Source organism: Strigops habroptila, chromosome 1 (assembly GCF_004027225.2).
Source record: "Strigops habroptila isolate Jane chromosome 1, bStrHab1.2.pri, whole genome shotgun sequence".
Lineage (NCBI taxonomy): Eukaryota > Metazoa > Chordata > Aves > Psittaciformes > Psittacidae > Strigops > Strigops habroptila.
Window position 1 is genome coordinate 72,385,186 of NC_044277.2, and position 25,211 is coordinate 72,410,396.

The 25,211-nt window shown below is 35.8% G+C and overlaps 1 protein-coding gene across 3 annotated transcripts in view; it reads left to right on the forward strand.

The window, feature by feature from the left end:
* Window positions 1-25,211, forward strand: part of ADCY2 (adenylate cyclase 2) — a 217,687-nt gene that overhangs the window by 151,395 nt on the left and 41,081 nt on the right. For all 3 annotated transcript variants that reach the window (XM_030500578.1, XM_030500588.1, XM_030500594.1), the window contains 6 exons: window positions 182-358; window positions 1,742-1,785; window positions 4,873-4,953; window positions 9,766-9,835; window positions 11,597-11,694; window positions 18,071-18,155. In XM_030500578.1, the coding sequence (XP_030356438.1) occupies window positions 182-358; window positions 1,742-1,785; window positions 4,873-4,953; window positions 9,766-9,835; window positions 11,597-11,694; window positions 18,071-18,155 (555 nt within the window). The remainder of the gene's footprint in view (window positions 1-181; window positions 359-1,741; window positions 1,786-4,872; window positions 4,954-9,765; window positions 9,836-11,596; window positions 11,695-18,070; window positions 18,156-25,211) is intronic.

Below are 25,211 nucleotides of genomic sequence, written 5' to 3' on the forward strand. Positions count from 1 at the left end.
TTCCTGCTTTCAGAAATAAGTCTCTGATATTTCCCAGCAATGTCATTAAGAATTGCAGGTTCTTAGCATCTCTCCATTTTTAAGTTCCTAAGCATGCAGATAAGTGGTACCAGACTGCATTACTGCTTCAAAAAGCTATGAACAACAAGGCTGATATCACCTTTTATTCTCTGTCAACCAGGGAGAGAAGCGAAGCCCCCAGCATCACATTAGACCTCGACATACTCTTGATGGAGCCAAAATGAGAGCTTCTGTCCGCATGACCCGGTACCTGGAATCTTGGGGAGCAGCCAAGCCATTTGCACACTTGCACCACAGGGACAGCATGACCACTGAAAACGGCAAGATTAGCACAACAGTAGGGGCCTACTTATGTCATTTCATACAATTTAGCAATATTTGAAAGGAAAAGGGTGCTCACTGCTAAATACCTGGATATTTGTGATAGAAGATACACACATTTGTACAAGGCATAAACCCAGTGAAGTTGCTGGGAGCTTTTGCATTGGCATGTGAGCTTTAGATTAGACTCTAAGGAGCCATGTCTTGCTGTAAGTGCATCTCTGAATTACAAGGAGTGCAACATACTTAACTAAAGTACAGAACTGGACACTCTGCATGTGAGCCCCAGTCACAGCATGAAGAGTGGCTGCTGTTCACCTTGTGGAAAGACATTTTGAACATAAAGCCAGAGTGCAACACCTTTGGGAAGGAACGCTATTGATGCAGAGGAATTCCCTGAGATTTACTGGCTATTTAGCCACATCCTCCATTTAGAACATGGCCAAACCTAGAGCAAATGGTGTGAAGTTTCATTATTCTTGTGGTACCTGGAGTGGACTTTATTAGACGAGTTCTCTGGGAACCAAATCTAAACTCAGTGTAACATCTGCCTTTTGAAAGGGCACTAACCACTCATCAGCTGTGGCTGATGGCCTGAGTTTCACAGTACTATGTACACTGCAACGTTACATCTCTTACACTGAACAGAAAAGATTTCTTTTTAATTTTGCTAACACTATTTTACTGCTGTCAGTAACATGCTGTCAGTCCACAGCTTGTACATTGTTTTATCTTCTGCTTCTAAAAAGTGCAAACGTGAAAGTAAATTCTAATAGTTTTCAATACTGGCATTCAGTTTTGTTCCTGTTACATATGAGAACATAGGATGGAACCACCTAACCCATCTTGTTCAATAAATACAGTGCATCAGAATGTAGATTGTGATATGTTCATTATGAAAGTATCCAGCCATCACTATTAATGACAAAATAAATGTGGCTGTGATGTGATGGCTGCTGTTGCTAATCTATAAAAAATAATGACCATTGCTTGTATTTGGTCACTCAGATCTGGTTTGTTGGTTTGTTTTTTGGGTTTTTGGTTTTTTTTTTTTCAGAAACACTTAATATTGTTTATTGCTGAAGCTGGGAGGAGTTTGGGCAACATTAAAAAGGTGGTGACTTTGAAGCAGTGACTTTCTAGTAAAACAAATATTCTTGGATTCAGACTATTGTGTTAGTTACTTAGTGTTTATAACAATAGATCAGTTTGTCTCCACTGAAGTGACATGGTTCCCTGGCTGGATTTTTCTTTCAGACAGTTTTAATCCAATGCTGAAAGTATTTGTATTGGAAGTTTTTCTCCTTACTTGATGCTGTTTTCAACACTATTTTTAAAGCAACTTAGTGTTGTCAAAGTCTGTTATAGTTGATAGGTATTTTCTTTTGTTTTTTTTCAGGATGTTCCCATGGGGCAATACCATTTTCAGCGTTGCAGAGAGAGGTAAATTAATTTTTAAAAGTTGCTTATTCATATAAAGTCCATATAAATACATATGCATTTATAGGCATTCATTTATATATATATATATAGTGCATGCTTTCAAATACTGAGGGCCATTTCTCACCTAAACTGTTTTTTCAGCTGATACCTCATACATAGAGAAGGGCTATGGAAACAGGTTTGGCAGACATGTTACTTATGGATTGTGAATACACTTCCTGCTAACAAATAGCATTATTCTGAATTAGTATAAGTATGTTGATGGGCTACTATTTGATTTTCCTAACAACCCAATTGCTCTGTCAGTGGGGAGAAAATTATATGCAGGAAAATTGAGAGGAGGCATAGAGGGGAAAGGGAAGATGGAAAGGGTTGCTAATAATTTGTGTTACAACAGCTAATAATATGTACTAAAGGAGACATTTTATATAATTTGTTAATTGCTTTGTATGTGCATTGTGTTTTATTATTTCAAAGTCTATAGTATGTTCGCAGTAGTAAACATTCGAAAGCTATTTTGTGGTCTTCCTGTAGTGCTCTTGCTACACAAGATGTTTGCAAAATCACAATAGCTTTATGTTTTCATTTACCTGCTTAGTACTTCAATGACTAAGGGAAGATGCTGAGGAATGGAAACAGAGTTGAATGACATCTGTTTAAAAAACAAGCTTAGCACTGTCAGAAACCTGGGATGGTTAATTTTTATTTTAATGACCTGATAACAAATTCAGATAATGTCTTTCTTGCAAAACTGGAAGTAACAACACAAATGCCATAAAATCATTTGAAAGAAACCTTTTAAAAATTGTGGTTTTATTGTCTTTGGTTATGCAAATAAATCATTCTGTCTGTTCCTTCCCCATCTCTCTGCTTGGTAAATGTCTCCTCAACAAATCCCAGGATACTGGAGAGCTATGCAATTACCTAAAATACTGCTAAATTCCAGAAGATGAACAAGTTTTGACTGAATGTGCATGATAGTAATAAAAACAGTCTCTGATTTTAAAACTGAGCATTTGCATTTAGACAGTACATCAAAAGGACTTCTATCAGCCTTATGGTAAAAAGAAAGATAATTGTACTGTAGTATTTGCAAATGCAGTTCTTTAAGATTCTGAGATGTTCTTGCTTTTGGTTTCTATATTCCACTCCAAAATAGATCCAAAAGTTGCAAATGTTACCATATGTCTTGATACCATATTACGGAAGTTTCTAGAAACCATTACTGGAGTCTATAATGTCCATTGTGAGGCATACAACTAGAATTCTAGATAAGCTAATTAGTCATTCCTGCAGGAGAGAGCTGAAGTAATAATGAGCACTTTGAAAATCAGTATTTTATTAGAGTATGAAAATGTGGGTTTTAAAGGCTGAATATAGGCTTCTGTTTGTGGCAGTCTTAGCTCTTATGATACTCTTATGTTGTTAGGGAGCTGCCAAGAGGATTAAGTGTGATTAGATAATGTCTCCTCATTTGTCTCGTTATTTCTCCTAGGCAGATTGTTTCGTATGGGAAAAATAAGTTGTAAGCGCTTTCTTACCTAAATTCCATACCGTTGAATAGGCATGAAATCAGTTGGGTTATTCAAAGTTATTCTAAAGCACACTAATATGATTTCTGTTTGAATTTGAATCCTGAAACGGGTTATCAGTTTGGGGAAAATAACTCAAAAACTTGATGTTGTAGAAAATCCATGTTACCTTTGATAGAGTTCAATTTGTAGGTTAAGAAGATTTTGCTAAGCAAACATTGGATTTAAGTTTTCAAGAGGCAAAGACGTAATCTGGCAATATTTGAAATATTCCATTTTAAGGAGAGCACAACTGCTGAAAGGACTGATGATGTTTGCAGTAGCATACATTAGCAAAGACAAAACCGATTCTGATGATGCTTTGTTGGGTTCATGCTGAGTCCAGTGAAAAGATGCTTTTTGTATTGCAGTTGTGTTATGTTATAAACAGAGAAACATGCCATATGTTTGAAACTCATTTCAGACTTGGTGCTCAGTTTTCTTATCAAAAATAATAAAATATTGCCAAGAAAAGAAGTTGTCAGGCTTTCAGTGGTGTATACTTATTAAGCCTTGCTGCACTAGCCTGTTATTGCTCATCATACAATTCTGACAAGGAATATTAAAAGTAACTAGAAGAAACAGGAATATTTAGTAGTATTTTATGAGTTTGAGCATATTTGCATTCTTTTTCATGAATCCATAAAACTATGGAAGCCTTTCCTTCAACCGGAATTTCTTGAATTTGCTTCATTTGTTTTTTGTGTGGGTATTTTTTTTTTTTGGGGGGGGGTCTTTGTGGGGTTTTTAGTGTTGTTTTGTTGTGGGGGGGGTTTGTGTGTGTATGTGTCAGATTGCAGTGTGTGCTGGGTTTGTTAAGAGCTTGTTATGAGGCTTAGGGTGCCTGATGCCTACAGGTGCTGTTGCAGAATAAATGTGTCATGGTTTAAACCCAGATGGCACCTACGTAAGTACCTTGCAGCCGCTCGCTCATCCTCTCTTCCTCCTCCCCGGGCAGGGTGGGGAGGAGAATCAAAAGGGAAATAACAAAGGGAGAGAATATAAAACTAGAAGGAGAAATCAGGGATGCACAGTTGCTCACCACCCACTGACTGATACCCAGCCTGACCCGAGCAGCAATATACCCTTCCAGATGGCTCCTCCCAGTTTATATACTGGGCATGATGTGCTGTGGTATGGAATACCCCTTTGGCTAGTTTGGGTCAGGTGTCCTGTCTCTGCTTCCTTCTGGCTTCTTGTGCCCCTCCTCACTGACAGAGCATGAGACTGAAAAGTCCTTGAGCAGGTTAAGCACTACTGAGCAACAACTAAAACCTTGGTGTGTTATCAGCATTGTTCTCAGACTGAAGCCAAAACAGAGCACAGTACCAGCTACTAGGAAGAAAATTATCCCAGCTGAAACCAGGGCATTAAACCAGGACATTTTTAACATTAAAAAACGATAAAAATTTTTTATTATCCTCAAAAGTTTATGCCAGACATTACCCTTTGTTTAAAAGTTAATGTTTATTAACAATATAATGTCCAGAGTAACTTCTCACATTTTTCATTTCAGAACAAAATCACAGAAAAGAAGGTTTGAGGAGGAACTGAATGAGAGAATGATCCAGGCCATTGATGGAATCAATGCTCAAAAGTATGTTTTTATCCTTTGTTGTCTCCTTCATTCAACTTTGACATAAATCTGCAAGACAGGGTAGTGTTTACTATTTTTCACTCCACATGCACACAGAAGTCTGAAAACAGTAAAGGTGTCATTACCACTGGCATAGGAAGCTCTGCACATTGTGAAGATAGTCTGTATAGCAACATTTTGTACTGTACGGGATAAGGCAGTGTGAATCATGGTGTGACAGAGGTTTTGGGTTGTCTTGATCTTCATGGCTAAAGGATTTTTGCTCTGTAACTGTTAGTGTCTGTACACTCAGCCTTAACTGCAGAATTAGCTCATCTGAGAGCAGAGAAGTAAAACACAAGAAATAGCTCAGGAATCAGAATGATGTGAAAACTGATGCTTCACAATTGTGACAGTAACATCACCTCAGAATTAGAAACTTTCTCTAAAATCATAGTTTAATATCTTTCAGTTTCAACTGGTAGATTCATTTCTTAGAGAAGGCTAAGCTTCATGGCATATTGAAATTGTTGGGGGAGGCAATGTGGCATGTGTTTTTTCTGTGTCCCAGGAAGAGCTGGAGGTGGTATCGATGTTCTCTGTTTGCTGGTGAATAGATAAGACTGAGAGAAAAATCAATACCAGTCCAAAATAAGTGTTCAGGCTTCTTATATTTATCTGATGATATAAGGGAATTGCCTTTCAAAACTGTGGACAATAATCGTGATGAATTACACATTTCCCTGCTCCTCCCTTTTGTTACTCAGAATTTTAATCAGCTGAGTATTACACCTAATTATTAAAAGTTCAAATGTAGCATTTGGGTTTTTTGCATCTGATAGCCTTATTAAAAGGTACTTGGCTTTAGGAAAATATTTTAAAGTAATTATTTATAGAAAATAGTGTTGATAGTTATAGGTCATACAAGGGATAGGTCAGGTGATAGGTGAAGCCGTTTGAATATACTGGACTTGCCTAAAACAGCCTTGTAAGTTTTGGTAGTTTGTATGTGTCTTCAGGTATGCTTGCTCTAGTAAGTGAATTGTAAAAATGATGGTTCAATGTCAAAAGTAAAGCATCTGTATAAATGCATTAAAATAAAGCACTGGTATGATCATACTTTATGTTGTTTTATCTCAGGGAATCCCTGCCTTATCTAATTAGTGCGTAAAATTCAGAGAAACTGGGGATAAAAGACATTTGTGTGATGAAAAAGGTTTCTGAAAATGTTTCAGTGCATTTTGTGAATTACCTGGGGAATTGCAGAAAGAGAAGGAGTGATATTACATATCAGAGAGGCTGAATGCCACCTTCCAAAACTTAATTCTCTGTCCCTGTATTGATTTGCTGAATGATTCACTTAAATGCTATTATTCAGTCAGGTACCTGAGAATAAGTTGTCAAAAGCACTGGTTCCCCAAAAAGCAAGCTAATAAAATAGTATTTTAATTAGGTGAATGCTCAGCACTCAGAAAAATAAGATATAAGATTTCCTACATTTAGGACACAAAACACGTTTTTGTTTTCTTTATAACTTTGCAGGTTTTTTGTGCCTCAATTTTTTGGCTGTAAAATGAAAATAACACTGGCAACTAGTTTAACAAATTGGTTGTGAAGATAAATCTTTTGTGAATCAAGTAGCAAACTTTCAAGAAAATCTATGCGAAAACTGGTATTTCTAAATGTTTTTAATTCTAAAGTTTGGATTGTATAGTGATTAGGTCTGTGACTGAAGAAAATTTAAAAAAACATTGCACATAAAATATGGTATTAAAATTACCATTCTTTTAAGCTTTTTAATTAGAAAATTCCATGAAAATAATTAAAACCCAAATATTGATTGTACGGAGCCATTATTTCTTCTACCCTGAGCTGTCAGCATGGACTGACATCATGGTTCTTTGCCATATGTCATTCTGTAACTGGTTGCAAGCAAATGGTTGTAATATGTGTGTCTCTGGACATTACATGCCCAGGTGCTTAACAGCTAGTAACTGGAAGACATGGGAATGTAGAGTGTGGATCTTAGTCCCAGACAAAGCTGTAGTCCAAGTGAATCACTGTTTTTAGGTAGTAGAGAATAGTACAGTACATATTGAAATGGTGTGTCAGGTTTTCAAAGCAGCATAGTGTTTTCTCTGGACTCCCTCAGTGCTGTCCTGCTGTTTCACAAGCTAGCTTAGCTGCCTGTCCACAAAACTGCCAAGTGCCACATGCACACACTGTCAGTAACTTGGGGCATTTGTGTTCAATTCTTCTTCTGGAATGCAGATGAAACTGTGTCATCTAAAAAGCAGTCCACCGGCCTTACAGCATGATTTAGAACGGTTGATTTAGCTGGCAATGCTCCCTGCAAAGTTGCATGAAGAAAGCTATGACCCGTTTATTCATTCTTATTCTTTTAGAGCACTACATTAAAGACACATAAATACAGATATAAAAGAGTGAGTGAGGAATAAAGAGCTTCTGTCTCTCAGCTGAGTGCTTTAGGCATTAAGGTGTAACATCATACTTTCTCCACGTTTCTTTTCCCTGTACCTTGAACAAAATATTCCTGGCTGCAAAATGCCCATCCTGCACAGAAGAGGGCTGAGCAGCCCTAGCTACACCACCCTGAACCTTGGTGGTTAGGGGACTTCTGTAGGACTTGTGATGGATGGATAGCAATCTGCTAGCTAAATATGTACCTACAGAGGGAGCTAAACTAAAGTTATTTGCTCTTAGATAAGTAGGTTACTATGTTAAGGAGACACACTCTCTTCTTGTTTTTTTTTTCTCTAAGTCATGGCGGCTGCTATGTTCTGTGTATAATTCCTTGTTGTGTGTTGTCAATTAGTACAAGCCCTATCAAACCACATGCTTCTGTGGATACTGGCAGAATTCAGCTCTCTCTGTCGTCCCTTGAATTGCAAATATAAACAGTAATTTGGTACCTAGCTACCCAGGAGGCATATCCCCACATACTTGCAGATACTTTGGTAACTTTTAGGCTCATCAAGGAGTCAGGCAGGGCAGAATTCTTCTCTTTGTGATGGAGGTATGTGACTTTGTGCTCCCTCTTCTGTACTTTCCACTTCCATTTGTCTGTGTTAAACTATTTCCCTCATCTCAGACCTCTTGGCACCTGCTACCTAAAACCAGTAGAGTTTTTTTCTAAGCTTTGAAGTAAAACTAAAAGCTCCTGAAAATGGGAGCTTGTAATGTGGAGTATAAGGCAGCATTTGCTCTAAATGGCACTACTGATTTCACATGCAATCGAGTGTATACAGATCAAATTAGGTCTTTGAGAGTAGGTCTGCAGACAGAACCTTTTGGTAGTAATGGTGATTAAATGAATCTGCCTGTCAGATACCCTAAGAAAAAAGGGAAATTAGTTAACAATTTGGAGAAGAGAGTTACTTTTTGTTTGATTTTTATAACTAAATGGAAGAAGACTTGCACTTGATTTTCACAGTTAACCAAAAATGTTCCACAAACTGAGTGTTTTTTCCAGTAGATTGCAGCTAGACCCAAACAAAATTGTGCTACATATAAAACAGCCTATCATATCTGTTTCTTCTCAGAATCCTAACTGTGATCAGACATAGATGTGAGCCACTGCAGAGCAAACTGGAAAATATATTTCTGAATTAGCATACCTAGAACTGAATATGTTTTCAGCCCCTGTTTGTAGTGAAACTGATTGCACAGGAGCAGGGACAGTATCCCAGGCAAGGAAAAAAAAATAAATTTTAGATTTCACAAATCAAAGCTAATAGCTTACACTCTACTCCGTCTACTCCTGTTCTCCCAGGACCTTAACTTAGGATATATTCCACTGCGGTTTATTGCTGCTACATATTTGCATTGCAGCCTGTCATTTGAGATATTCCCCTTTATTTAGAAGGTATTAGCTACACAACTAGCTTAGGGCCTAATTTAAAGTTATTGCTGGAAAAGTCTAATTTAAAGTAATTGTGAAAAAATCTCAAGCCCTGCTATTAGTATTCAAGCTCAAATACTGCATGTTCACAGAAGTAGTCTGCTTAAATATCTTTTTTTTGAATTTATCTAGTCCTCTTGAGGTGCAAACAACCTAACCCTCTTGAAATTTAAATAGTCTCTGTCTTTTCAAGTGTCCCTTAAAATAAATGTAAACTTTCGTATTAGAACATTTAGTTTTGTAAAATTTATGTCAAGCCTTTGTCAAGATTCACTTCTTTTAAAATAGATTTGTCATTTTGATGCAAGTACTTATTCTGTTTCTCACCTTTAAGCAGGGAAGAAGATTTTATAATCTGTATAAAGATTAAAATCTACTTCTAGAGTACAGGGTCATGGTCAAAAGACTAATACAGCTCAAAGACAAAATCACTCCACGTATTTTAATAATGTTTTTAACATTTACATTTGGAATAGGAGTTCATAAAGTGTAATTTATCTGCCACTCTTGCATACTATAACTGCATTTCTTAAAAGTTCCTTGTGAAGGACTGATTTTTTTCTCAATTCCTTTATGTCCGTGGGGTGTATTACAGCATTTTGGACATGAGGGGAACGTCAGTATCAGAATTACATCATATAAATCTCTCCCTTGATTGTCCTTAGGAATGATCCACGGAAGAATGCTTCAACTGAGCTTTTGTTTCATGTGTATGTTAGCAACAGAAGTCAAAAGGGAGAGGGGATTTGTAGTTTCTGCTTTTACTGTCAGTGCAATTTACCATATACATTGCAGTACACAAGAAGTTGCTTTATTCAAAGTTATTTTCTTATTTTACAGCATTTCAGTAATTGAAAAAGACAGGACTACTTTATTTTTATGTCAATTATAATGCTCCTTTTCTCTTCCAGACAGTGGCTTAAATCTGAAGATATTCAAAGAATATCACTTCTTTTCTATAATAAGACCCTGGAAAAAGAAGTAAGTTATTTTCACTGCAAGTTCATGGCTGATTACTTCTTTGCCTCATCCTAAGTGAAGCTTGTATCCCTTGCTTTTGAAACACAGAACCATGGCCACAGCATCTCTCCTGCAGGGAGAAGTTCTCAAACCTTACAATAATATTTTAGCTCATTTATGGAAGAAATTTTATGATTGTGGCGTCTGAGACTGCTTTCCTGTTTGTAGGGCTCTGCAGTTCACTTGAATTTCTTGAAATTTTCATGGTCTTGCAGAGGTGGGAAGAGATTTGATAATCCAAATTTGATGCAGCTGGAGCAAAGAATTACTAAGTTCCATCACCTACATCCATAAAAGGCATTTATCAGACTCCACTGGTTTTAAATTTTTTTTTGTTTGTTTTCTATGTCTCCAAGACTCCACCTGTAATAAAGATAGTCTTGTGATGATATCAGCTCATTAGTTTTCTCCATATGCACTTGATACTCATAGTCATTCTGAGGAAACAATACTATAAACTCTTTTTTAAGAAAAATGTCTAGCCGTTGGATGCAACACAGTTAATGTTCTTCTGACTAATATGTGTGTGATAAAACATGTTTGAGACATGTATGTACAGATGGAGTAAATGGTATTGTTTCTAGTCCTTGGAGTAATGATCAGAATGAAAGTGAAAAGAAAGCCACCGGGTTGCTAAACTCAATTTCTAAATGTTCATTTAAAGTTTGATGCATCATTTTCAAGGGCAGAACTTGGAACTACACAAAAAGACACAGCTGTGTGCTTGCAGTTAGAAAGCACAGCTCATGCACTTTCCATTTTATGAAGTTTGCATTTTGAACACTGTGAGAATAATCTGTTACATTTTCTTTCAATAATCGAATCTTAAATTCTTACCCTACTTTGAAAAAAAACTTTGAAAGGGTAAGTAACTTTAATAGGCCCAATACTTACGTTATTTCCCTTAGTGTACTTAATTGGTTTCAATCTAGACACATCTATCTCAAATAGCAGAATAAATATTTCATTGCTTAATTCTTATGTCTCTAGACTGGCTAATTAGAGATTCATAAATAGATTTTTTTTTTTTTTTTTTCCATGAAAAAGCAGATCAAATTGACTCTCCCTTAAGAATATCAAGTGTTTGGTAGTATCAGTGGACATATAAGGCCTTTTAACACAGACATAAAATATTATAATTGAAGTAATAATATAGGCCCAGTAAGTATCAACATGATTGCTAGCTATACTGTTGGAAATGGAATGTTTATACACATCTGTAGCACATTTTACACTTTGCTGCTTTGTGTGCTCAGAAGTTACCTGTCTAAATGACTGTTACAGTTTTTTACCACTGTATTAGCCCATTCAGTATTTATTAATAATTGAAAATCAGTTGGGGAATTAATGACTAAGAAACTTGAAATCAGCTAAGAATGGTTGGCAATTCCCAAAAATATTTTTAAAAATGCTTTCGCTTTTTTTTTTTTTAAAATTAATTTTTTTATGGTGAAATTAAGATAGTCCTGTTCTGCAGAGGAACAAGACAAAACCATTTGACATGGTTACTTAAGCTGTTCTTCAAGAAGTAAAAGATTCAATACTATGCCTGATAATCCCTAGTCCTGTGTGAGTGGATCTGGAAGTCATTGAACAATAGGAAATTTACTGTTGCTAAAGACTTTCTATACATATCTTCAACTTTAAGCTGAAATTTCAGTTGAGTGATACTTTATCTGCTTTGGAAATTGTGTTTTTAACATTTGCTTTTTCTTCTCCTAGTATCGAGCAACTACTCTGCCTGCGTTTAAGTATTATGTGACTTGTGCCTGTCTCATATTCTTCTGCATTTTTGTTGTGCAGATTCTGGTATTGCCAAAGTAAGTGCTATTTAACATGTACTCATTCCTATGTATATTTGCTCATTAATGTAAAAAATAGAAATGTGTAAGTAAACAATTTTGGAATTGTTAGATTACAGAGATCAATTCCTAGTAATGAAACTGAACTGAGAACATTGAGGATTTCAGCGCATTTTCGAAGTTATGCTTGTTTCTAATTTTAAATGCTGTAAATAGTATGGTGCCAAGCATTAGTACCAACTCTTCATTAATTTTAGTTTTTCCCTCTGCATTTAAAAATGTGTGATGATGACAGGAATGAAATCCATATGTGTAAAGAAAAAGTAATACAAGCTATAAGTTTGTGCAACTAAAATTACATGTAGAATAAGTATAACAATTGGACATTGAAGTGGGACAAAATGGATTGCAGAATTGGGACTGTGATTAAAGGAATGTATTTAACATATTACTGTGATAATACTGCTCTATTCAGCTTGCAAACAGAGCATTACTATTTATAAGATGTCTCTTTTTAAAACTAATTTTAAAATATAATCAATTGCTGGAATGATATATTTTCATGAGAATTTATATATTATGAGCTAATTTATATTTGTGCATATAAATCAACTATCTTTCTCTGTGAATATTCCAGAAATGCTGAGAAAACTGGAAGACAGTTGCACTAAATAATATTTTATTAGACTTAGAATAAAAATTTGCTGTTGATTGTTTACATAGTAGAAAGTTGATATTTGTTTTATAGCAATTGTTTCCAAATCCAACACTGTATATTCCCTGTGCTACAGTACTTCTTCACTCATAGTCTCTTCTGTGCAGGAGTAGTATTTATAGCCTCAGTCTTGCGTTGTAGTACTTACATTTTGATTCAAAGCCAGAAGGAACTGTTAGGTCATTATAAATTGACTTTCCATACTGTAGACTTGTTTTATAACATATATAAAGTTTTATGGGCTTCTGTTCAAATGTTACGGCATTTTCTTTGCAAACGATTTCCCAGCTGGTTTCTAACACAGAGACACAAGCCGCAAAAGGACACTCTTCCAAGAGTTCAGCAGTAGCCTGTACGTGGTTCAGTCTGACTTTAGGCATTCCTATAGCAAAATATGAAATTAAGGCTCATGACTAGTTTTATTTGTAATTTTGTATAATGAGTATATTTTAAAAGTTCATACTGTATTGTGATTAGTACAGGAATTAATTCAGGGAAATTTGTGGTTCATGATATACCAAAAACCAAACTTGGATCTAAAGAGTCCCTTCCAGCAGTATGATTTACGAATCTGATTCTATGTTTTGATTTCAGTCATGAAAATTAATCTAGATTTATCACCTATCATATATGTAGTAAGATGCTTATTTTGCGATATCCTTATGTCTCTTAAACCAGTTGTGAAGCTCATTAAAATATATCTGCTACTTGGAATTAGTGAATTCTACGGAGCTGTATTCACCTAAGGAAAGTGGCCTCCAGCTTGTAAAAATACGTGCAGATATTACATGATCTCTTTCTAATATCAGAGAAAAATACATAAGATTTTTCATTTTCATTACCAAAATGTAAATTATCTTTTGGTCCTTTTATAGGGCTGCATATTAAATTGCAAAAGCAAGAGTGTAAAATCAGATTTTACTAAGATGAATGGTATTCAGCTTCAAGGGATCTGTGGATTAATTTAAGAGATGCAAAAACGGAAGTCAGAAAGGCAGGGTATTATACAGGCATCTGCATCTTTGCTGGAAAATGGGGAACATTGCAAGTTAAAAAAAAAAAAAAAATAAAACAAAAAGTTGAAAAATCACCAGTGTATGTAGTCATTACAAATGTAGCTTAAATTGAACTACTCCAGTGCTGCAAATGTTATTTCCTTTCAGCAAAAAATAAATAATGAATAAATAAATCATAGTTTAGCCTAAAATTCTATCCAGCCTTTTTGTTTTATTCCAAAAACTCTACAGGAGTTTTAAATGGTTTTCTAATGCAGACAGGGAGATAAACTACATCTGTCGTTGGGTTTTATTGATTCACTATTCCATTAATCTGGTTTTGCAGCAGTGTAATATCATTGATTTCTGTGCAGGCACATCACCTGCTGCTTTAAAGTAGATGTGGAGATATTTGGTGAGTAACATCCAGCAAGTTTCACGTGATAAGTAATATCTCCAAGATCACTCAACATTTATTTCAAGGCTGAAATAATCTATTAATGTTTTAATTTTCCTGGGGTTAATAAACTGATATGGTGTTTTCGGAATAAACTTTTTACAAATTGGTAAATATAAATTTAACCCAAGTAATCAATATCTTGGAGTGAAATGTATCATGAAGAGTCAGTCTTTACTGACATTAAAATGACAGCAGATCTTGATCATTACATTTCCTTGGAACAGGCCTTCAGTTGCTCTCTAGCGTTCTTGCTTTACCTAGTGACAGAAGTATGTCTAGTAATTCACAACAACCCTATGTTCTTTATTTAGGGAAGCTATGTTCTTTGTGTAGGGAAACAGTCAACTAACATGGAATTGATAGTGTTATTTTTTTAAATGCAGACTAATGAACTCATGAAAGTGTACCCCTGTTGAACGAGATTTACTTGTTGTGCTATTCGAGTAAAGGATTGGTTTGGGGCTACATTTAAGATTCTTCCTGTCTTCAGTCCCTGAGGATGCTGTGTTCAAGAAACTGTGTCCATTTGTCCTGAGTCATGCCAAACTAACAGTCATCTTGCTCTACTCATGGAAGGTGGTTAGGAGGGCTTAACATAGTATTTACAGTCAGGCAAAGCTAAATTTTTTTGTAGAAAATGTAGTACTTCAAAACGTTGCCTGAAAGCAGGTGTGTAAAATATAAGGCGGTTTAAAGGAAAGAAAACCACCATTACGAGCTATTTTTCTGCTGTGTCTGATTTAAAACAAGCAAACAAACAAAACCAATAAAAAGTCAAAACAAACCTCAGGTGGAGATACAATAGTCAAGTAATTTCTCATAACGCTGAAAGTGCCATACAGTTAGTCTACATAGCCGTTGAATCCATCGATGGCTTAGTGAAAGCATCAGTTGAGTTAAGAAAGAAATAGCTACTACTAAATGCCAAAAAAAGTCTGAATTCAATATTTCCTTGTATAATCGTCAGTTGTAATTGCTTCATTATGATTTAATCACCTCAAGAGAATTTGCAATCAGATAGTTCAAAACATGAATGTTAATTAACTGGCAAGCTAAGGAAATTCTCTACATCCCATTAAGGGACATGTGCCGTAAGTCACATCTTTTCCTAAAAGTTACGAAAGTATAAAAAGAACACATACTTTCTCAATTTTTTAGTATCTTTATCTTTGTAACAAGTTTTTATTTTTTTATTTTTCAGTTAAAATGTTAGCAACAAGACACATGTATAAATAGGATTTTTTTTCCAATCTCGTACCACCGGATAAAAATGAATTATTCAGAACAGATATTACTGATGAAATCAGAAAAATATGAAAAGGATAGCCAAGATCACACATTATTTAGACATGCAAGTGTCTGAAGCCTAGGAAGTTCTCATATTGTTTTCTCAATTTTAAACTCTGTCCCTCCTGTAGGTTATTGTCAAGGGTTGTCCTGTCAGGGTTGCTGCTACAGGGACACTGTAGCAGAGAGCAGAGCTTCAGAAATTAGGTCATTCTTTGAAGCATAGGAAGAGGCAGGTAAAAAGGTCAGCTGTCTTAGGGGATCCCAGGTGCTCTTTTGACAAAATGGTTTGCCCAAATCTGTCAGTGCCGTGCATCTGGTGACTTGTCTAATGTGTTTCATGACTCTACGCAATAAAGACACAATTATTTACAGATTACTGTAAAGACCTGTACTGTTTTGCATTGTTGCAGTGACAAAAAAATAAATGCACGTTATAGCTTTCCTATGGTCATTGCCTCAAATGAGGCTTGTTTATGGTGGTACTTACATTTTAGTATTTTGCCTCCTGTTACAGCATTTTCATCCCACTTCTTTCCTTCTAGGAGCAGCATGGAACTATTTCAGCACAGCTGAACTGAAACAGAAGTCCTGCTGTTCCCAGAAAAGAAGGGGGCGTGGGGAGCAAAAGTCTTACAACTTTTTTTCTCTGTATTTACCACTCAGATCTTTTCCTTTTCCTTATCCTATGTCCTTTTCTCTTTGTCTTGATAATTAGACTTCTGTTCACCTTGCTTTGTAATTCTTTTTCTTGTGCTACCTCAATAACATCACAATCATGTAAAACAGCTACAAAGACCTTTTGTTTTTGCCTGTTGCCCATGTGATTTAGAACTCTTCTCATAAGCTCTCTTTATGCTGTGTTAATTTTATCTCCCTTGCTCTCCAGTTTCTCTCACAAACATCATTTCTTCTTCTACAAGGATGCACTCTAAACTTAACTCAAAGCTGTTCTTGTGTTGAATCATTTCTTAAGTTGTGCAGACTTGTTTTTTGTATCCATCATATCAGAGCGTTTGAAATGGAAGAATGGTTACTTGAATCCTATTGAAGGACAAATATAAATGGAAGTTTTTATGCATATATGAAAAATAACCCCGTTAATTATATTCCTTTCTTTCATCTCTTCTGTGGCTTACTAGTTCTTAAATTCCAAAGGGTGGAGACTAGTTTTACATATTCTGATGTACAGCTTACTGTCTTAATCTCGATGCAAACATGTATTTATAAGAAATAATAATTTTCAAATAACTTCAAAAAGAAACATTATTTCAAGATTAATATATGTTACAAATTGCCAGTTGTGTGTTTTTCATCAGCTGTCACATCAACCCAAAGTCTGATTAATATATAGCATGTAAGAGGTTCTCCGAATGATTGGCATGGAAACTCATCAGTTACTCTCCAAAATGCTTTTAATGGCAGCAATATGGCATGAAATTGGTTTGTGAAGTTAATGCTTTTTTGTTCTTTCCTGAAAATAGCTTTTATAACACTGTGGTTAAAATGGATCAGAATGTTTCCAGTATTTGTACATAATCTAAGGAAATTGATTCATAGACTTCTACTAAAATTTTAGTATTATAGTCTCTAAAATGCATATATTTGAATTCACATGGCATTTCTAGAGAACAGAGATGCATACTTTTATTAATGATGTATTTTAATTCTGAATCACACATTTATGGAGAGGCTAACTTAAAATGTAACATTTATTGTAGTTTTGTGGGAAAAGCAAGGGATATAAAACTTGTTTCTAAAATGTCATTCCAATATTTCTATCATATAAGGTTTGATAAAATATTTGCTGGTGCTCAAAGTAGTTGAGAAATATATTTTTAATTCTGTCAAAATGTCAAATCTGTGGTTAAAACTGAAATTAGATGCTCAGGTGAGGGACTTTGTAATGCCATCTAGTTCTCTCGCTTAAACAACTCAGTTGGCCCAAAGCTTCTAATCTCCTCTTGGCATTCATTAAACATAATTAGGTCCCACAGCATCTTTCCCTAGGCAGCCATGCTAACTAGGTCTTGTACAGTGCCTGAAGGAGCAATTATGCTCTACTGTGGTATTCGTATGGAGAGATTTCCACATTCGCAGAATGAATGCATGCACGGATTGTTATTGTATCCCAGGTTTTGTTTATTGAGCATCCAGTGATTCTATTTTGGCTAGACGTTTTTATTTATGAAGCACAAGAAAAGGATGAGCTAGAACACTAAGTAATAATGATTTCAGGAAGAGTATAGAGATTACTCAATTTTTTTCATTTAAAGTCTGGTTTTGTTCAGAGGTTTTTTCATGGTTTTTTAGTTTTATTTCCTATCCTGTCCTCTGATACTTCAGACTCTACTGGCCATATTTTTCAGAAGTGTTGGATCCCTATCCATTCATGAAATAACAGGCACTTTTAGGGCCCTTGTTGTCTTAGAGACTACAACATCACAGGTATCACAGGTTCTATCTGCAGGACACTGAAAACTGGGCATCACTGTCCCATGCTATTGCTTTTCTACCTCTGGGAAGAATGTACTATACCAAAAAGTTTATTTGGTATACCTATTAAACTCTTAAATTATTATAAAATCAACAGCATAAAAATAAAGCAAGAAGGATCTTTTTTTAATACAGGCTTTCTAAAGTAAAACCAAAACATTGCTGCTGTTAATTCACTCTGTCATTTAAATTACGTGTAGAAATTATTATCTTCTCCTGGTAATAGATTTACAAAGTCAGAGGTAAAGCCAATTGAAGCATTCCTGAGTTGAGAAAAAGGCCTGTCATTCTGGTACGGATTAGAGTTGTTTTTTCCCAGTGTTGATGTTTCAAGATGCAACTTGCACATGGTAATTTGTAGAATTCTCAGAATTATACACAAAGAAAGGTCGTGCTACAGATGCGTAACAGAAATTAATACATGTTTTCCTTCTCTTGTAGAACATCTATTCTTGGAATTTCATTTGGGGCTGCGTTTCTCTTGCTTTCCTTCATTTTGTTTATCTGCTTTGCTGGACAGCTTTTGGTAGGTATTTAAGGAAATGTAATCCAGTAGTTAATGGTTTCTTTTGTATAACATGTTCTGATTTTGCCAAGTCACTCTGGTTTTGCAGGGTACCAGTTAAATGAGAAAGGTTTGTATGCTCAGGCTTCTGACAACATTGTTTTGTCCATGTTAACTTACCGTAAAATGTCCTCATTTATCTGAAACACAGAAAATGCCAGTGCAGTGACTGTCTACGTAGCCTGTCTATTTCCCCCATGAAGTTGGAATCTCTGAGAGGTTTTCATTTTTGTTTAATTGATTGTCTTTTCAAAAATTTTTGCTATTGGGCTAACAGGAGGTGACTGCCCCCACTTTAGTTTGCGGGGGCAGTGTATTTGTTTAAGTCTTTCTGAGTTTAGACACTATTTCATGATAACTATTTAATTTGATATATAAAAATTTTACAGTAAAATTTTACAGTAATTTTGCCATTGAGTGGTCCAGGTGTTACTGTAATGCCTATTAGTTTACCAAATAATATGCTGAACTTGAGAATTCATTTGATTCAAGACTTGGGCAAACCTTTCAGCTATTACAATATTAATTTACAAGTATTATTATCCTCCAACATATAACTCCATCTAGAAGAAGGTATTTCAGGATTTGTAAGAAAGTGAATACAGCTTGAATTTGCCATGTAATCTGGAGTAAAACTATCTGTATACTTGTCACTTAATCCCCACTTCTTCTCTATTTTTACATCTTTCCAGAAAATCTTTTGTAAAAAAGCAAAACATGCACATGAGAGACAATTACATCACTATGCAGTAAAACAGTAAGGAAGGGTGGCCTAGCAGTTAAAGCAAGAAACAGAGAAAGCAGAATTATGTAATTTTTCCCTCCTCCTTTGTGAGGATTGTAATTAACCAGGACCTGTTTCTAAGAAAATGTAATTAATGTACATTTCAATTGTCTTGCCAATACGGTAGAGGTGCTGCGACTGCTCAGGAATTAATCTGAGATGTAATGCAACAGTATTTTTAAATATTTTAAATCCTTGGAGTGGCGTCCTTACAGGTGTTGCTATTACTTCACAGCAAAAATCAGTTCTTACATAAAGTCATACTTGATTGCTGTTTGTTATTGACATAAAAGTAAAATGATGGAGTCACAGTACTGCTGTTGAATAAGCAAATTATAAAAAAAAAAAAAAAACCCTTTAAGGAAAAGCCAGCCTTTTTCCTGTAGGAAAAAGAGGTGACAATGAAATGGTATCAGGAAGTGATGGGACACACTCTCCTGGAGCTTTTGTTTATAGTGAAGTTTAGGAGGAATACAAACATTTTTTTTCTGCATTTAAAGGGATGGCTAAGCAAACATCCCAAGTCACCATTGAGGGGTCATACCACTTGAATAATATCTAACACCCGTTTTCAATCCTGGGTTTCCTACGTCTTGTATGTACTGTAAATACTTCCCAGGAATGGAGACGACTTAACGCATTTCTGTTGACTGGTGAGATTTCATGTTCTAACCTAAACAGCTTGAAGAGGAGCTGAATGTGTCTAAGTCTTTATGAGTTCAGCTGCTCTAATGCAGAATCTATGCTGCTAAGAAGGCTTTCAGTAAGTAAGTTTTGACGATAGTTGATGCAGCGCTGTCTTTCCTTCACGAGCATGGACATAGTTCTGTAAGGTGATGGATGAGAGGCAGCCAACGAAAGAGGCAGTAGGTTTATCTTTCCCCTGTCCTCTCCTTAAGATTTATTCCTTCATGTCAAAAATGCAAGTATTGTTTTTGTGGCTTTAACCACAGTGAGACCCTATGTTGTGTTTCAGTAGCATATCCATTTCAGTATCTGCAGTATCTGTAAATGCTTTCTTTCTAGAAGAAAAAGTCTGAAATTCCCAAGCAAACAAGTATCAGTATAGTCAGTGTTAACAGAAATCGAGCTTTATCGTCCTAATCCCAATTGGGTTTGGGTTGTTTTGTTGGGGTTTTTTTGCCAGTGTGGGTTCTTCCCACCTCTTTTTCTAAAGGGGTAATTTTGGATTCTCTTGCAGAATGCATGTCGTAAATGTGGATGCGCTTCTGTGTACACACACCTGCTACATTTATAGAGTATAAAATCACTAAATAACTCTTTTCTAAAAATAGCATGTCTGTGAGGAGATTTATAGAGGGGGACGTGTAGTGCCGGCAAGGGCTGCAAAATCTAAGTCAAGTTAGGACAGCTGGCTGTCACTGCATTATGTGCTTGTCTCATACTTTGACGCTTTGCCCTCAGCCTCCACTGACACCACCGCAGAGTAAGTCACATAAAAACCAACTTTGCTCGAGTTTCTCTGTGTGATTTTCAATTCACTGGTAAATAAAAAACCCCAAACTAAACAAAAAAAGCCCAACAACATCCAGACTGTAATGCTGAAATTACTAGCTCTTATGGAATTTAATTAAAATATTGTAAGAAGAGATTTATGTTCACTCTTTTGCTCTGAGTTTATTATTAGTTGATTTTACTCTTCAGCAGCACTATAGCACAGTCCAACTCAATCTGTTATGGAGTGATAATATCAGCCATTAAATAAGAATAGGAATTTTTCCATCAAATGATGTGGCAGAGTGGTAGCACAAATAATGACTTCCAGAGCCTGCCTCTGTGACGTGTCATCACCTTCTGTCTTGAACAAACAGGCTGAGGGCAGGGAGGGCTGACCGTTCTCATAGAAACAGTCATTTGCCCATAGGTATTAAACCTTCACCAATCCCAGCTAAAAGTGGCATATGTCCTGAAACTTGAAATGGATTTTTATCTTTTGTATTCTAATTTCTAATTACTTTTTTATGCCTATGCATTTTTTATTTTTTTTTAAGATAATCATAGTACTAAGAGCTAAATCTTAAGATTATGAGTATGTTTGGTCTTAAAGATCCTTTTTGACTTCTATTTTCATATTTTAAATGCAGGCTATTCTTTTTTATTAATCTTGAATATTTTCTTTGAATTTTTACTTGAGAGATTTCCTTCCCAAATTACATGCAGATAGAGGACAGTGACTGTCCGTTAGCTCATATGTTTTCTGTCTCTCTTCTCTTTATCTTCTTTAAGTATATACTAGTTCTTAGAATTAGTGTGAAATACCTCAGACCTGATAACTGTTAGATGTGTTTTACCTCGTGATGTGAATGCAAAAAAGCAGAGATCTGGTTGCCTAAATGATACACTGGAAAATGTAATGCAGTCAATAGAAAAAAAACCACAGTAAGCATGTAAAGAAAAGATCTCTGTGGTAGCTGAGGTAGTTGGCCAAAGAAGTACTAGTCTCAAGCAGATGTTCTTTGTGCTTTGATTCAAATAGTGTCTCAGAAATTTCTTTGCATTACCTGGGACGTGGTGTGCACTTAACTGGTAACACATACTCTTTGTGCCAGTTATTTTCCATTAATATGAAATGGTTTTTTATTGCATATGTTAATACCTTGCAAACCTATTTAGCTACTTCAGCTAACAAGGAAGATTAGAAGTAAAAACATTTCTTTCCTACCATCTCATCTGAACATGTTGATAGTCTCTCTTAAATACCCAATTGAACCATGGAATGCAGAACATAACAGCAACAAAACAATCATCAGAAAATAACTGGATCCAGTTGAGAAATATGTTCTGGTTTGAGGTCGCTGGAGCACCTAACAAAGTACAGCCAGTATGTGAGGAGTCCTGCCCTTGCTAGAAGAGAGCATGTTATTTATTAGTTGCATTATACCACACCAGTGTATAAAGAGTGATACACAGTCTTCGCCTTTGTTGGTAGGGATATGTATTTTATTCTAAAGCAATTGGCATTGGTTTTAGCAGTCAGAAAGACTGTGCACACTTAAAAGCTCTGCAAGGACAGGAATATCTGCGCCAGCACTACTTGGAAATTATTTTCAACCTGGTATCTTACCTCTGATGTGAGTGTTTCTCTTAATGCAGGTACAAATGAGAAATCAAGGCCCTTCAGTTTCATCAATAGTAAGCCTGTGCTTGTTAATTAAGATTAAAACAGGGATGGAGTAAGGCAGGGAGAATGCAGAGAGGCACTTCAGCACCTACAGCAGGGCTCATGAAAGAGGTTCATCAAACCTAAAAATCATTCTAATGAGTCTCAAGCACAGCCACTGGAACAGCAAATCCATCATTACTAAGTACCATGTTCAGACTTCACGAACTTAGAAATATACTGATTTCACTAATAAAAATCCTTCTCCTTACTTTTTCTTGAGTTATACGTTTATGACATGCTATGTGATTGTGACCAACTGAAGAAATTGCCTAACCTGGTGAAAACCACAGGTTTCTTATGTCTGTTGTGTCAATAAGTTCTCTTTTAATATTTTTTTATGAGTGAGACTATCTTGATTTTTTTTTTTTTGAATCCAGAAATGGTGCCTTTTAGTATCTTTGCCTAAGATGAGATGGTAAGTTACCTTCAAATAAAGAGATACCCAAGTGTGCTTCCTAATAGCAACAGTCCAGTAGGCAAATAATTTTCCCTACAGTTAGTTAATAAGAACAACAAAAGCAGAGATCATCCAGATTCTTTTGAAGGTTCTTTTATATGTATTTACCTGAGATGTTGTATCCATGATGTGTAAGTACCACAATATGGTCACTGATCAGGGCTCCTGTTGTGTAAGGCAGTTTTTGGGTGGTAGTGTCTTACTTGGAAACCAAGGCTTGGTCAGCACAGAACTCCTTCCTCTAGTTCAGTGCCCTGAGCACTGTTTTTAAAAAGTCATTCAGGTTTGGTCTTTCTCAAAGTGGCTCTTTAAATATTTCATGTGAAACAGAAAAACTTTGATGCGAGGGACTGAGAACATCTTTACCTTAAAATAGCATATAGCACAGCAACTGTACATGTTCTTGAATGAGAAAAGCAGCAGAGGCAGTACCAGGGCTGAATGAGTTCCTAAAAGCGTCTTTATACAGCTCACTGCTGTATTCCTTTAATGAGACAGTTGAAATGAATGACATGGCCATTTAATTGTGACTCTTTGTGAAGGATAATACATGCTGCAAAGTATGGTGAAATTAAAAATGTGATACTGACTTCAGATTTTGCTGTAATTTCTTCATTCTGGATTCTAGTTTTTGTCAAACCACTTGTATCCAACATAAATTGAGTAGACTCCTCACCTGGATGCATTTGGTATGATTCAAAATGCCTAGCTTAGATTTATAGGTGCCACCATGGAGTTCAAAAGTTTGGTGTACTCTTTTTAGAAGTACTTTGGTACTTTTTACCAACAATAGGACCGTTAGAGAGTATATCAAGTGAAAGCTTGTGTCTCTATACAAAAATCACCCTTCTCCAAGCTTAGGTCAGTGTAATCACTGTCAGCTAGTTATTTGGATTTGAAATTCGGTGTCTTCAAGTCTGAGTGAAAAGGAGCATTTGAAAAAAATCTGAATTTTGTTTTTCTTTGTAACATCAGTATTTGTAAAATATTAAGTTGTATTTAAATGCAAAAATGGAACGAACAATAACAGACCTATAGAAAATGTGATTCACTGGCTTTCTGTAAATAAGAGGTCTTCAGTCAAGATGTTCTAACCTCTGACAGAATGTGAAGAAGTGTGACAGCTCTTGCGACACTGTCTTTCATCTACAACATAGCTGTCACAATTAATTCTCGCACCATTCCTTGATCTAACTCAGAAAGACAGCATTCATTTTGTTAAATGCTGAAACAGGTTTCTGTGTGTGGAAAGACAACACAGGATACATTTTAATAACCTGAATATTCATAATAAGTTATTACTCACTATCGTGCTGAGCTGTCATATCAGATTTAACATGTTCAGATGAAAAGGTAATACATTAGTCACCTTTCATACTACAAATACCTATTACTTCTAGTTGGTAAATGATAAACACTTAACCATATTCTGCCAGCTCTCCTTAAAAAAAACATAGAAGCTAATGCTACTGAGATCTGATGTCTTAACCCTTCTTGCATGCTTTCTAGAAATGATTACTTTCTCTCTTTCATATCATTCTCCATTTTCTTAAGAAAATTGCAAATGAGACAACATTTACAAGAAAAAGTGTTTGATGTGGGCTAGGAATCAGCAAAATAAACCCGCATAGTTCTGCTGTGAAGAGTCTGAATTTAATGATCATCCCATCACTCCAGTTCTGCTTACAGGAGTTCCCTCAATTTTCAGCAGTACTGAACTGCTGCAGTTGTACTATATATGGACTGGATTTAGGCTGCTCAAAAGTGAAATGAAGTTCAGCAAATCTGTTAATTCACAGAGAGGATAACTGCTCAAAAGTGTATTCTTTCATGTTTTCTAAGGAATTTCCACTCAATGGTTTAAAGATTTTTAGTGTGACTCGGGGTTTTGTCACAAATTTTCCTTTCATGAGCCTCATGGGCTTAACCTCTGTAGGCTGCTCTCTTTGCCATTAGAGAGGCTTGTCGTCTATTTAATAAATAGGTGAGCATGACAACTGTTCCAAATAAACACAGGTCCTTCCCCTCCAGAATTCAGAGCTGTGCATTAAACAGCTTGGTAAGAAATGCATCAATGAGTTCCGGTGTGCTTCTGTTTTGCAAGGGGAAATAACAATCTGCAACTTCATTTTTGAAGTTGCAGTCTAACAACACTCAGATTTTTCTTCAGGTCAGAGCCAGCAATATCTGTAATTTTAGCAATAGCAGCTGGAAGAATGGAATATCTTTTTTGATTAATCACACTGTCTGAATGATATATTGTTTCCTGAAATTTATTTTATTCTCTAGAGCTTTTCTTAGTGAAGATTTACACAGAAGATGGTTAGAGATAGGGTTTATGCAATAAACTCATTTAGACCAATGTTTATATGCAGCTATTTCCTCTCATCCCCTCTCTTCTCCATTTACCTATGCTTGTTCTTCCCTGATCCACATTTATTCCTCCCTGTGTCCATCCCCTAAGCATCCTGTAAGTTTTCCACATACTCACAATGCCCTTAAACCATGCCATAATGTTTTACACAATTCCAAGTTCCTTTGTGCTGCATTGCAACATTATCTGCCCTGTGCCCGCATACTATCCTTTTAGGC